Source organism: Dioscorea cayenensis, chromosome 1, assembly GCF_009730915.1.
Source record: "Dioscorea cayenensis subsp. rotundata cultivar TDr96_F1 chromosome 1, TDr96_F1_v2_PseudoChromosome.rev07_lg8_w22 25.fasta, whole genome shotgun sequence".
NCBI lineage: Eukaryota > Viridiplantae > Streptophyta > Magnoliopsida > Dioscoreales > Dioscoreaceae > Dioscorea > Dioscorea cayenensis.
In genome coordinates, this window is record NC_052471.1 from 3,093,707 (window position 1) to 3,108,928 (window position 15,222).

Sequence of the window (15,222 nt, forward strand, 5' to 3'; positions counted from 1 at the left end):
AATCAAACAGAAGGAAAAGCATATTGACGGAAAAAGTAGTTCAGATATGTAATAATGAATAGGATCCATCCCAAATGCCTTCAGGATGAGTTGCAGAAAAATCATATAATTACCAATTGAAAAAAAAACTTATTTTAAGCATCTACAAGCCACATTAATATATATATATACTGACTGAAAAGGAAATTCAAACATATAATTATGAACATCGTCCATCCCAAATGCAAGCAGGATGAGTTGCAGTAAAATCATACAATTACCAATTGAAAAGAAATAAGCCATGTTAAGCACGGGTGGAACCAAGGTGGGGCTAGCGGGGGCTTCAGCCCCCCCTCCCCTCTCAGCTCCAGTGATCTTTTTATCCGGCTGCCTGAACCAGCGGCCCCTTCATCCCTTTCAGCCCCTCCAGCTGCCAAGCAGAAGAGAAGTTGATGCTTTTCCTGGTGGTTGTGCTTTTCCATCATCTCTACTCTCTTGCACGGCTACTTCATATGAATATTTTATGGAAAAGAGCACTAAGGAGATCACAACAACATGGACAACATGATTACATGATCAGACTGACAACGTTAGTATAGGATATATCATATATGCATGTTTATATATGTGTGTGTGTGTGTGTGTGTGTGTGTGTGTGTGTGTGTTTATCTTGATCTCAGGAAAAAGGATGAAGAAGATGAACAGTGATTAAAGAATTCTCAGGAATTTTCAAGAGAAATAGAAAAACCTTTCACTTATGTATATATAACCACACCTAACACACTCATAAGGATAACATAAGTTAATACAAGCTGACTCAACACAACCAACTTAGACTGCCTAGAACTTAACTACAACCTGAGATGATGTAATCTTAGCCATCCATTTGTAACTTTAAAACTCCCTCTAAATTATAACTATCTTAACTAATCAAACATTAAAAAAACATTAACAAAAGAACTTCTTCAGCAGAACATCAACAACATTTCCTTCTTCTGATCTTCAGCAAAACCTGAAAACCTGAACTCTAATACCTGATCTTCAACAGCTTCATCATCTTTCAGGCTTTAATCACTCCAACAATATCTATATATATATTATATGTATGCTTATATATATATATATATATATACTATGGCATCCTTACATGATCACATAAGTGAGATTGTAAGAATGAAATAAGAGAATGAGATATTATTATATATGCATGAGAGTTGGCTTCATTAATTTCTTATTTTTTTTATATATTTTTTTCTGGGGTGCATTTACATTAAAAAGTTGAAAGTTGAACTGAAGGAGATGATCACCTACTTAAAGGGGTTAACTTTTGTAATGAAAAGAAAATCCCTAAAAAAAAGAGAAAAAGAAACATGCCTAAGATAATTAACATGCATTCGATATATAGAACACCTTGCTATTTTTGAGAGAGAGAGAGAGAGAGAGCTTTTCATTTGTAATATTCATTCAGATGTTGTACCAATTAATTATTTATTCAAGGAGTGGAACTAGGGCCATGCAATTTTGTATTTCTATATATTATTATATAAGCTATAATGGAAAACACATATCAGTTTGCAATAATCTCTCTGTGTATATATATATACCGTCAAACAAATTTCGTGACTAACTTGATCTAATTAATTGACTAAACTTTCCCTATTCAATTATTACGATGAAGGAATTTTTTTCTATATTTTGCCTTTAGCCCCCCCATCAATAGGTCCTGGTTCCGTCTCTGATGTTAAGGATACACAAACCAAATCCAACAGAAAAAGATTTTTCATATCAACCATTTAGCATGTTCATGAAGCGCAAAAATAGTAGCATACAATATATAAACCAATTTCTAAGGATGCAATTCTGAATTTATGAAAAAGGAAGCAACTAAAGCTAAATAAAATTTCCAATATACTAGCATAAAAGGTGAGGTTTTTACCAATCAAACAGGAAAAAATCATGATACAATCTATCATGATGTAAGCTAAAAAAAATATCATGCATTGAAAAACAGTATTTTAAGCAGACAGACAGAAAACATCATTTAGATCAACAGAAGGTAGCTGAGAGGAATCGAGGCTTACATCAAGGAGGTGTTGGGGATCGGGGGCATTGGCAAGTGCATTAGAAAGAGAAATCATCTTCCTTGTGAGTACTATGACTAACAACGACAACCTTGCCTTCCAAAATGTAAGTTCACCAACACAACCAGAACATAACACATAAAGCTCATGCCTTTTTAGATAAAAAAATCACTTTAGGGAAAATAAATTAAACTCTCATCTCCATCTCCAAAACTACTAATTTATTTCTGGGAGTTCCAACCTTAAATTAAGGAAACACAAGCCCACAAAACATAAAAACTAATATAGAACAACAATCAAATTAAAAAAAATAAAATACACAACAAATCAGCCTAAAATCCCTAAATTACTACCTTCACTGGTGCTTTTACTGGGATTCTGCACGTGGTGATGCTAGATCTGTTTAGAAGTCTATGCCGTGAAGATCGCCGGACAGGAAGGGCTGATGGCGTGGAGAGGCAATATGAGATTAGGAGGAGAAATGGAGACGCTCGGACAAGGGGCGCTCGGACGAGGGTTTAGGTTTAGGTCAGTGTGATCTTCGGGACATGAGATGGGGGTTGGGGTTGATGGACGAAAAGGTAAAGGTCTCAGCTGACATGGCTGGCTGACGTGGCAGTGAGCAGAGAAAGGATGGTGAGATGGAATGCCACCTAAATTTTTTTTTAAAATAGATAATACACGTCGGACGCCACCTCAACACCTTCGCTAGAAACAGCCCCAAAATATGAAATTGTGGCCATGAGTGTGACCGGAGACAAGTTTTGTAGCCACATAGTTACAAAAAAACGTATGTGGCCACAGCGTTATATTTACGAAACATTTGTGGCCACCAATGATACTTACCCAATGTTAAGTACATGTTATGTACGATATGGCATGCATGCATGTGTATATGCATATGTATTTGTTGTATTCATGTATATGCATGTATGTGTTATTATACATGTATAATAAATGTGTTTGTGTGCGTGTGTGTGTATATATGCATATGTATGCGTTATACATCTGCAACACATACAAATAACAAAATATAATTTTTCCCAAAAAATTTAAACACTTAAATTTTTATTAAAAGTTAATAATGTAATTTTATTAAGTTTCAATTCTACATTCTACATAAATATTTTGTTTTTTTATAAAAATAAATAAATCACGAATTTATTTGGAAAGTCAAACGGAAGCATACAACAACAAAAGAAAAAAAATACATAAAACAAACACAACAATAAAAAAAACAACAGAAAAGAGAAAAAACAAAAACAAATCAAACAAGAATAAATATCTTGTTTTAAAGCTAATATAATAATTGAAGAATTTTTTTAAAAAATAATAATATTACCTTTGGCCCAACTCCCACCCAAGAAAAGAAGATTGTAGGTTGTTTTATTGAGTACTTCTTGCCCTTATTGCACCAAGTCAATCAAAGTTAGATATATATATATATATATATATATATATATATAACTTAATTAAGCATCACTGGACCGGCCCGTTGCAAATTAACGTGCACTATCGTCCAAGCTAGAAATCAGTAACTGTCTGTTGTACGTCATACGTGTAACAATTTATATGCAAAGAATTTGCACCAAGCCAATCAAAGTTATATATATTTGTATATTATCTAAACATAATATCATATGAAATAAATAAACAAATAAATAAACTTATGAGTCTCATTGCTGAAGTGCAGTGCACCATGGTACAGGCAAGAATTAGTAGCTGTCCGCATTAATGTCTAACAGTTGACTAGTAAATCATTGACTAAAACCCATACCCGGTGATTAGAATCTATTATGCTAGGATTTTTATAAGGTTTATATACAGAGAGCATATTATCTTTAATTCAAAATTTAAAGATGTCTCACTGTATTATTAGATTTGTATCCAACACCTCTTATTATTATATGTATAGTATTAAACAGTATCAAACAATAAATATACAGAATATTTAATAGCAAAGCTGTATAATTTTATGTATAAATAACAATCATTAAATGAGAATAAAATAATTATCATCAAGCATTTTTAAAAAATAATAATTCTATATTAACATATAGAACTCCCCAACACATACTCTAATGAAAACTTGAAATCACGCACATGCACATGAAAATTTTCTTACATATGCCCGGCCCCTTCCACAATTTTAGGTATAATTATTATTATTAAATAAATTTATATTTTAAAAAGATAATCATATAATTACTTCAAAAATATTTTATTCATACAAAATTATTATTTTAATCCTTTTGTTTGTTTATTAGTTAAGGCTTAAGCAAGTATACAAGAAGCAAGCAAAGAGCTTTCAAGCTTGCGAAGGCAACACAAGTTCAAGTCTTTGTACGGTCATGATAAGGTCACCCAAAACCAAGCAATCTCACCCAAGTCCCAGTGAGCTGATTAGGGTTTATTGAGGTCAACCCAAGATTATGCATGACTAATGAGCTAATCAAGGTCAAGGCAATTTGGCTCAGTTATTGTGAGACCACAATAACCCCTCGCGAGTTTACTCTGTTCTTCCTAGTGAACTTAAAATTCACAGGAGATTTTTCAATCCATGTGAGCTCATTCAATCTCACATGAGCTTACAAGATAAAAATGAGTTGTCATATTAAAGGGTGAAAAAAACCAAGTGAGTTCATTCAATCTCAGACGAGCTTTCAAAATAGAATTGAATTTGACATATAAAAAAGAAAAAAAAAAATATTGGGTAGAGAGACAAGAGTGTAGTAGTAATTTTATTATAAAAAAAAGATATTACAATTTATTTTTTAGGTCCCTATGATAGTTTAAATGATACTTTATTAAATAAGTTAACTGAATAATTTAAGTCAAGATTAAAAAAATAATTTAAGCTTGTTTATTGAATAATTAAGGTTTGAGTTCAAGCTTATTAAAATCTTCATTAAATAAGTTAACAAATAATTACAATAATAACAAAATAAATATTGTGATATAACTATCTATAAATATTTTTTTTCGATATTATTAACGATTCGGTAAAAAAACTTGTTCATGACACTATGAATGGTTATATTAATGATTGTTACAAATAGTAATTTAGAGCTCTATATGTGTGACTTAAATTGACAACAATGACAAAGTCACATATACACCTTATTATACATACATACATATATATAAACGAGCTCACAATCGAGCTTATAAACGAGCTTGTTCGCGAGCCAAAACGAGCCGAGCTTTCAGCTGCTCAAGCTTGAAAATGATGTTCAAGCTTGGCTCGTTTATAATATGAGCTGAACACGAACGAGCCCTTATCGAGCCGAACACCGAACCTCTCACGAACAACTCGTCTCAAATACACCCTGGTTGTGAAGCGCTAGGGTGTCATTTGACATTTTCTGTTATTGTGAGGTTTTGCGGGGTCATATATGCAAAGTTACCAGGAAACAAAACTGTGAAAAATTTGAGATTCGTCGATCTTGGTTCACAAGGGTAGGGATCGGGGACGACGATGGGCGGCGGCGGAGAGCACGGAGGCACGACGTACAAGGGCTACACCATCCCCCAACCAAAGCGATGGCACACCATCACCGGAAAAGGCCTTTGCGCCATCATGTGGTAACCTAATCCTATCCCTTGTCCCTTTTCTCCTTCGATTTCCTCACTGTTTGATGCCCTGATTCTTGATTGTGAGTTTGGGTTTGATCTTTGGAGATTCGGGAGTTTTTTTAGCTGAATTGCATTGTTTATCTGTGAAGCATCGAGAGATGGTTTTTAAGGATGTAGAAATTGATGGAATTTGGGGATTAGGGCACTCGATTGTGTGATTTCTTAGTTGTAGGGATGTATGAAGTTTGATGGTGCGTGGAGTTTGGTTTTCATGCGGGAGCGAAATTGAGAAGCGTTCTATGGAGGTGTGAGGCCATTTGGATGGTTTATCCATGTGATAGTCTTTAAAATGAGATAAAAGATGTCATTTTGGTAGGGTTCTTCTGATTATCAGCTTAATTTTTGTGTAAATTTCATAAATTTTTTTTGCAGTGGGATATAGAATTTGGGCTGAAAATTGAAGCCTGTGAACTTTATAAATTCTTTAAGAATGGATGGTTGTGGAAAATCCAACTTATTTCTTTATAACTTTTGCTTACCTTTCAAATTTGCTTGAGAATGAAAACATGTTGTGCTTCTAAGAAAACAGGAAGCTCTTGAGAGACTCAAGGGTTTACTGGAAAAAAAAAACTGTTAATGGAGTATCTAACTAGGATCAGTGAGCAATGTGCAGTCTTCAGTATTGTTATTAACTTCGAAGTAATAAGCATTTGAGAACCGTCAATGATTGGTGAACCGGTGAATCCATTTGCAACTCCTTTGAAAATATTGTCTGAATGGTACTTTTTCCCGTAATTCAGATATAATTACTTAATTATCATGCTATGTGTTTTATTTCTGTAGGTTTTGGGTTCTGTACAGAGCTAAGCAAGATGGCCCTGTTGTCTTGGTAAATTTTGTGGCTTAAACTAGTAATTCCAGTTTATGTTTGTCCGCCGATAATTTCTTAACTATTATGACTCTTATCATTTTTTAAGGGTTGGCGGCACCCATGGGAGGGCCATGAGGACCATGGGCATGGGCATGGGCATGGACACGGGCATGAACATGAGGTAGTACAAACTGACCAAAGCTATAGCTGTGGCCATTTTACTTTTATGCTCCCATAAATCTATCTGTTTTGGTTGATTAGTTTTTAACTTTCTATTAATTTCTACATAAACATATCGATATGCTTTAGAGGGATCCAAGAAAGAAAATTTTTGTGGACCTAATTAAACCAGGAGAATTATGATAAACAATTCAAAAGTTTAAGATTTCATTTTTGGAAGACAATGCTGCTAGATTGTTCCTAATGTAGGTGAACTTTAGAGAAAGCATAATTTCATTACCTAGATTAAGAAATGGAGGTTATTCTTCTTTTGTAGTTATATAATGTGCAAAAGAAACGTGAAATAAGTCTCGTCTTACTTGGTTTGTGTTTCCATAAGAACTAAGGAGATGTTTTTTTACTGTCTCTTATATTTTAAATTCAGCATTTCAATAAAGAATTGAGTGTAAAATGAGTCTGGTCTTACTTGGTTTGTGTTTTAGTAAGAACTAAGAAGATGTTTTTTGGACTGTTACTGTTATTTTAAATTCAGCATTTCACTTGCTTTCATAAAAAAAAAAAAGAATTGAGGTGGTTGATTTTTCTGTAAACTTACCATGAAAGCTTTCACTTCTCATGTAGGGGAGTTAATGTATAACATCAACTCTGAAGAATATGTTGTGCTAGTAGAATTGTATTTCATGAATATTGTTTGTTGTCATGAATGTTGTTTTAAAAAAAGATTTGGATGACCAGTTAGGAGTGTACACTTTTGTCATCCTTTGAGTATAAATCCTTGTGCATTTTCATGTTCATTATCGCCATTTCTATAATGTAGAACCTGAACAATTTAGTAGCTGGTCTCATCATGTAAAAGTTGGTCGCTGAAAGAAATATACGCATTTGGAAGGTCGACAAGATGGATATATTGGCTCTCAATACATGATCTTTTTGTGAACCTGTGTGAATTCTTACAGCTTGCCATCATTTGCTAGAATGTTCAATCAGGGTCCAATAAATGGATTGTGATGACCTACCTGATAGAAATTTACTGTGATAAACACTTGAATCCGGAAACCAAGTTCTAATCTATACCCATTTTGCTCTACATACCTGCTGCAAACTCTAGCTTGTGAGGGGTAATAACTGAAGCAGTAAACTTGTTGAGATGGAGCTTTGAGAATTGACATGCCCCATGTTACTTTGCTGTATGATTTTGATTTTAGAATCATCTGAATTCTAGAATTTTAAATTTCTTCGATTGATCTGCTTTCATTTAGTCAATGGATTCATCTTTCCCCAATTTTCATGTCTAATAATTTAATCAGATATACATATTTCTAATTCTTTTTCAATGAAAACATAGTGTAATGAACACAACCTTGATGTGATACCGAATGGATGATTATGTCTTTTTTTAAACTTCTTTTTCAGGCCTCTCATTAGAAGATGAAGAATGCTGAGGGAAACTCTCTTCCCCCCTCCTGCATGATTGCACCATCCATGAATAAATAATATGTGAACTATTTAGTTTCGATTTGTCTCAACTTCTATACTTCATAACCATGCATGAGAGTTTACTGGTGTTTTTTCACTTGTCCCAAGTTCATTGTATCTATTTTGTGGACAACCAACCTTGCTTTATGTTGAGAACCTCAAGTTGAAGGACATTTGGTCATTTTTTCGATGCTTTTAAATCTTCATATATTATCCCATTGCCTTATTCTTTTTTTTATTCATCAAAGAATGTAAATTCTTACCTCACCGTTCGTCGTAAGTAGCAATGATTTAGGATGTTCTTGTGATGGCTCTAGTAGTTTATGCTAGAGAATATACTAGAGCTAACACTGTTATTTAGTTTGGTACTTTTCAATTCTCTGCTTCAATCCAGCTGGACAATTCCAAGTGTGTTCACTAGGAATGCTATTTGTATTAAATAGAATTATTAGGTTAAATTTCTAAATAGGTGATAATCTTTTAACCTTTTTTTTAACACATCTTGGGGAGTCAATTTGTTAATTTGTTTACTTGTGGATTTATTAGATATAAATAATATTAATCCTGTGCCCTTGTGATTATGAATTTGAGATTTCTTCCCTTATTAGTAAGAAGAATGCATGGAATTTGGATAGGGCGGTAGTTTGGTTGAACATTAATATATTTCTGATTAAAAAATTTATTCTGAATAAAATTTTTTATTATAATTTATCTATTAAGTGGAAGCAAAGATGGTCACGGAAGATTGGGAAGACTTTTCCTCAACAAAGTAAAGTTTCTCGAATACAGAAAAATTCAAATTAAACTTGAAGCAAGTGCAGAATGCTTTCTCAAATGAAAGATTGATTGTTTTGAATTTTCTTTTTCCACCAAATAACTTATCCATTTAAATTAAAACACAGCATTCAGTGATGGTTGGGCCGGCTAAAAACAGGATGTTTAATATATAGAGATAAAAAAAAAAAAGCAATATATATATATATATATTACAGATTAAAATAAATAATGATTTTTGTTTTAGTTCAGTTATAACATTAAGAAAAAAATATAAGCCAATGACCTCTTGGTAGCACCAGATCTCATAATGTAGCATGTCCATATTTATTTCATTAAAAAAACAATCAAGCAAAAAAAAAAAAATAATAATAATAATAATAAATAAATAAATAATATAGGCTTGCAAACAAGCTGAGATGTTGACAAACAGCTAAAGATCAGTGAAATGTTTGGCCCAGCACAAACTTGCTCGAATAACTAATGAACTAAGTTTTGAGACAAAATTGAAATTACATGTCATTCAATCATTGGGAGTATTATTAAACAATTTTAAAAAAAAGTCTCTATCCGGAATAAACAGGCAGACACCGGCACATTATCTTAGTTTAATTAATGTCAAAGATCTTTAATTTCCATTATTTCTCATACTTTTTGTAAAATAAAAAAAAACCGGCTGTTCATCTCAATATAGAAAGTCAGAAGTGTGGATCCATGGACCGTCCGTAGACTAATTGTTAATAGCTCTTTCTAGTGAACATTGTTTGTGTTGTGAGTCTTGTGACCACTTCCAAATGAAACAATGTAGATGCACCCATCTTTATTCTTTAGACCAAGTAGTGTTGACGTGGTCAAAACAATACCTAACTTGTTTGTATTCAACCCAAACTTGACTCGGTTCAATAGATATGTCAAAAACTTTTACAACTTTTATATGATTACAAACATTATTAGCAAACTTATATTGACCTGTTTAACCGGCTAACCCATTTTAAATTATTTTAAACTAGTATAAAATAATTAGTCGGATAATCTTTCATAATGTTTTTTGTTTTAAAATATAATTATTAAACAACTAAAAGAAGCACTAGTTTACATTTATTACACATTTACTTAGTCATTAGTCTGTAATTACATTTGCCATCATAGTCTATTCACACTATGTCCCTTTTTTTTGTATGACTTATTCATATTTATTAAAAAAAAATATAAAATAAAAATAAAAATAACTTCCATACAATTCTATACAAACAAATTTGTTCGACAAATATACAAACCCTAAACAAAGGTGATTTTGTTTAGCAAATTATATAGCCCTAAATAAAAAGGGTTTATCTAGAGTTATCTAGTGATATAGCTAAACTTGACATCAAATATCTATTAACATTTAACTAGCTTATTAATAATAATAATTAAAAAAAAAAACCTCAAGCCAACACACCTCTCTTCAAGGACGGAACCAAGGGGGGGCTCGCAGGGCTTCAGCCCCCTCTCCCTCGGCACCGGCAGGGTTCTTCATTGTTTGGCCAAAAGACACAGAACCAGGCAACCAGCCGCCTTCCTCCCTCCCACGGCACCAGCGGGGTTCTTCTTTGTTTGGCAGGAAGACACAAAACCAGGCAACCAACCACCCTCCTCCGTCCCCTCCCCCCGGCACCGCCGGGGTTCTTCCTTGTTTGACCGGAAGACACAGAACCAAGCAACCAACCCCTCCCTCCCCTCGGCCAGGGCCGAGGGCTAGCAACCCCTCATCCGCTTTGATAATCACTACATAGATACTAAAGACCATGAGGAAAAACTTTTGTATTGAACTCAACCTCAGAAAAAAAATTCTACAAGACAGGATAATTCATGGAAGACGAGAACTTCAAAGAAAAAAAAACCAGCCTAAGTTAACAAAAAAACTATGATTTTATAACTTTACAGAAACTTCACTAACTAAAATGAAACCGGTGCGCTGAGTGACTGAGTCATCTGCAACGTGGTGCACTCTAGTTAACCAAACCGACTAACTCTATTGCCTCGAACTAACACGCACCCCTTTGATGATCTCATCCTTGCCGTTCACAGGAAAACCAATCTTGAGGCTACCTCAAACTTAAACCAATCATCTTAATGAAGTTAATCTCTGTCGTTCGTTCTTCCCCTCTCAATCCTCAATGGAAATAACCAACATTCAAACACTTGAAATGTCACTCTTACCATTTGATCAAAATCTATTTCCACCCAAACACTTACTGAATCAAGTTATCAACCTTCCTGCTTCTTCACTAAGTTCACTTCATCCTTTCTGCTTTTTCACTTAGTATGTATATTAGATTATTAGTTTTTATTTATTTTTAGTTATTGGATCATCCGATCAATGATCATGTATTATTTCTTATTGAAAATAAGAATGAATGTATAAAATGTATGAGTGAAATAAATAAACCATGAATGATAAACTTCATTTTTATAAATATGCATACAATGTGTCTGATTAAATGCCTTAATGAGTTAAAATGTTGAAAATATCAAATATCAAATATTAATATAATAATATGTATCATAATGTATATATATATATAAGATATACAGTATAACTAAATAATGTTTAGTGTTAACTCTATATAGCAAAATGCATAACAAAATAGGTTTCAATAAGACTAGTTATACCAAAAGTTTCATATTCATAGAATCATAAATATTCATTAACACATAATAAAATTGGATTCAATATGACTATACCAAAGGATACAAAGACGTAACAAAATTGGTTTAATAAGACAAATTCAATCATTTATATGCATGAATGTTAGCACTACCATGTTCAAATAATTTTGTGTGCTTCATTCTTCTAATGATCTTGGTAGTTGGTAATGTAATGTTAACACCTTAAATATTTTACTTGTTATTTTTTATAGTCTACAATAATGTATACTTGATTCAATCATCGAATACAATTGTTATGTTGACTGAAATATTTTTTTGACATTTTTCCCTCAGCCCTCCATCAATAAGTCTTGGTTCCGTCCCTGCCTCTCTCTATTTATTTAACCAATCTAAGCTACACTACCAACAAATGGTGAAGCATGCAGCTGTGTCTTCTTCTACAATATGAAAATGATAAAAGAAAAATTAAGATAAATAATACCACAAGAGTTGGAGGAGGAGACATTTGGAATCCCAAAAGAAGACAAAAACTTTCTAGTGATCTTGTTTAAGAGCTTTGGTCAACTAAACCTATCTGTCATGTCTGGTTGGAACCCTTGCACTGATCCACATCTTTGTGCATGCCTGAGATCTCATGCATGTACTTAATACTCCATATTAACTTATTTTGGGATCATGTGCCCACTTCCTGCATCTTCTCTAATTTGTATATTAATAGCCCTACAGATCTATGGCATAAAGTAACATATAAAACAATTTTTTGTTTTCTCCTTTACTGATGTTTGAAATTTATATACATTAAAGATATTCTCTATATAGAGATTGAATCAATCTATCCAATTATCTAATTTCAAATATTGATGAATAAAGCAAAATTTAAATAATTAAAAAAAAACATATGAAAGAGTCACAGAACCTAAGTATTTAATTTAATGAAACATATTTCAGTAACTTATTTATTTCCCTATCTGATGCGAATCCAATATTAAATTAGTGGTAGCTTAAAAATGAAATTGTATTAATATCATACAAGCCTGAATCTTGTCTTTTCTTTAATCTATATATAGACTCAGATCTCTAACAATCGGATTACTTGAGGCAATTCAATAAGCCTTTGTTTTTAAATTTTTAACATCCAAAAACCCAATCACTCTCATTGGTGCTAAATTTGACTACCGTTCTCTGTAATTAATGTTTTTTTTTTGGGCTTTTTTATTCTCAAAATAAGGCAACATTCATGGACTGTAATATTAATTTATTTTGAAAGAAGCCTCCTTAGAATAATAGGCCTAATTATATTGAACTAATTGGTTTTTTTTTCTTAACTACAAAATAATGCACTATTTTCTCTTTATTTTTTTAAAATGTAAATAAACCATTAAACCCTTAAATTTTTATTTGGAAGGGAATTAAAATACTAATTACTCTATTGCATTAGTGGTATTTTTTATTTTTTTCCAATGCAACATGACCTTAAATATGATTTTTTTTAAAAAAAAAAAAAAAATTCTAATTAGGGATGAAAGTCTTATATTAGTTTTCCATTGCATTGCAGAAAAACAACTTGTTTTTTTTGCTCTCTACTTTGATCACCAATGATAAAATAATTAATACATGGCACAGAAAACCATTTTTTCAAACAAATATTTAATTTATTAATTTTTGACTCAAACTACATTTAAAAGACATTCATTTAAAAGCAAGTATGTGTTACAATCTAAACTTTCCTAATTGTATTTATGTTAATTTCTTCTATAAAATAAATCAACTTTTATAAAATCTTTCAATTTTAACCCTTTTTTTCATAATAATTTTATTTTTATTTTTTATTTTTTATAAGATAACCAACACCGTCAAAAGGAGAGATAGATATAGACATCACAGATCGTTTAGACATTTATCATATAAAACATACTCTCTTTATTCCTTTTTATCTGTCATAAACCCATGTTTTTTTTTATCTATCATTTTCTAATATCAAGAGCATTTATTTTTTTTTTTTTAAATTATCTTAACAATTTATTCAATTTTTTTCTTATAATTAAATATAAGAGAGAAATATATAGATATAAATTAGGGATAATTTTGAAAAAATAACAATTTTTTTAAAAAATTTATGAAATAATTAAATTTATTGACATGTGAAACTCAATTAATTACAACAGATAAAAAAATCCGGGAAGGCCAATGACAGGTCAGCTACGTATGCCCTTGCATAGGTAGGATACTTTGCCACGCGTGCCCTCTCAAATTTAAGAGTTAGGTCACCAAAAACTCCTGACACGTGTACATCACACGTGAAAAGAGAAACGATATCGCCCTCTGACTGAGTGCCATCTCTATAAACTTATAAGTTGTCCTCATTCGCGGACTCAGTCTCCCACCCGCTCGTGTGCGCCCCGTTGTTTAACCCCCATTTAATTAATACAATTAATTTAATTAATCACCCCCTTAATCCCGCCAACTTATACACTCAAACCACCCCTTTAATAAACCCCTCACACCCTAATCCAAAAACGGAACGGAAAGTTGGAAACCGTACCTTTTTCTCAACCGGTCATCCAACATGGTAACCCGCTTCAAACGGTATCTCTCCCTTCCGGTGACCCGACCGCCCAAACGCCGTCCCGTTCCCGTACAGAAACGCCATCACGTGCGATCCACGAGCCTCCCGTGCCCATCTCATCCGTTGATCTCGGATCTCGAGGCTGAGATCTGTGCCCTCCGAGCCTGGCTTCCCCGGTCCGGTCCAAACCGGTTCGGTTCGGTCCCGTCCGGTTTGAACCGGCTCGAGAGAGTGCTCTCCTCTCTCGCCGATCTCCTCCGGCTTCCTCAATCCCAAGAATCGGTTCGCCGGTCCAAAGGATCGGTCTGGACCGAACGGCTTCTAGAAGACTCGGTCCGGCTCGCCGACGGGTTTGGGAGCTTGAGATCGGAGATCATGGCGGTGAGGGATCACCAGTGGGAGGCCCAGACAGCGATCAGGAGGCGAGATGAAGCTCGATTGGCGGCAAGCGCCAAAGCGATGCGTTGTTGTGAGAAGGAACTCGTGCGGATCGCGTCGGCGATGAAGAGCGCCGCCCGATCGGCAGGAACTCAGTCGGAGGCGGGGATGAATTGGGTGGTGAGGGACGCGATCTCGGCGATGGCGGAAGCGTCGGAGTCGGTGGTGTTTGGGATCGCTGGCGCTGTGGCGGGGAAGAAGAGGGAGATGGACGATGAGGAGTTGGAGAAGATGGAGGCGATGCAGAGTGGGAGTGAGAGGGTGTTTAGAAGATTGGTTGATATTAGGGTTTTGATTCTCAATGCTCTCACTCCTTGCTTGTAGAGCAAGCAACAAAGGAAAATTAAAAAAATTTTAAAAAAATTAATTAAATTTTTTTAGTGTGAATTACTTGTATTTTATTGTTGTTTGGATAATTGAGGTTTTTTTTTTGTGTGTGTGGAAATGGGAAATTAAGAAGATGATTAATAGAGAGGAGTTTGTGTTTATGGAATTTATGTGTTTAATTTTATAATAAAAATATTAATTTTGTTTTGTAATAATACAATCAACCTAATTAATCAGACAAAAAAAAAATAATCTTTATTATATGATGATGATGTTCATGTATACCAAATTATAAAATAAAA

At 33.4% G+C, this 15,222-nt stretch overlaps 2 protein-coding genes across 2 annotated transcripts; both read left to right on the forward strand.

The window, feature by feature from the left end:
• Window positions 1-5,479: 5,479 nt before the first annotated feature.
• On the forward strand, window positions 5,480-8,355 carry LOC120265547 (NADH dehydrogenase [ubiquinone] 1 beta subcomplex subunit 2). The gene is made up of 4 exons (XM_039273521.1): window positions 5,480-5,645; window positions 6,480-6,525; window positions 6,614-6,688; window positions 8,101-8,355. The coding sequence occupies exons 1-4, from the start codon at window positions 5,539-5,541 to the stop codon at window positions 8,110-8,112; spliced, it is 240 nt and encodes a 79-aa protein (XP_039129455.1). The 5' UTR covers window positions 5,480-5,538; the 3' UTR covers window positions 8,113-8,355.
• A 5,381-nt stretch (window positions 8,356-13,736) lies between these two features.
• On the forward strand, window positions 13,737-14,924 carry LOC120259076. The gene has a single exon (XM_039266616.1). It carries the CDS (start codon window positions 14,156-14,158, stop codon window positions 14,915-14,917), a length of 762 nt encoding a protein of 253 aa, XP_039122550.1. The 5' UTR covers window positions 13,737-14,155; the 3' UTR covers window positions 14,918-14,924.
• Window positions 14,925-15,222: the final 298 nt, after the last annotated feature.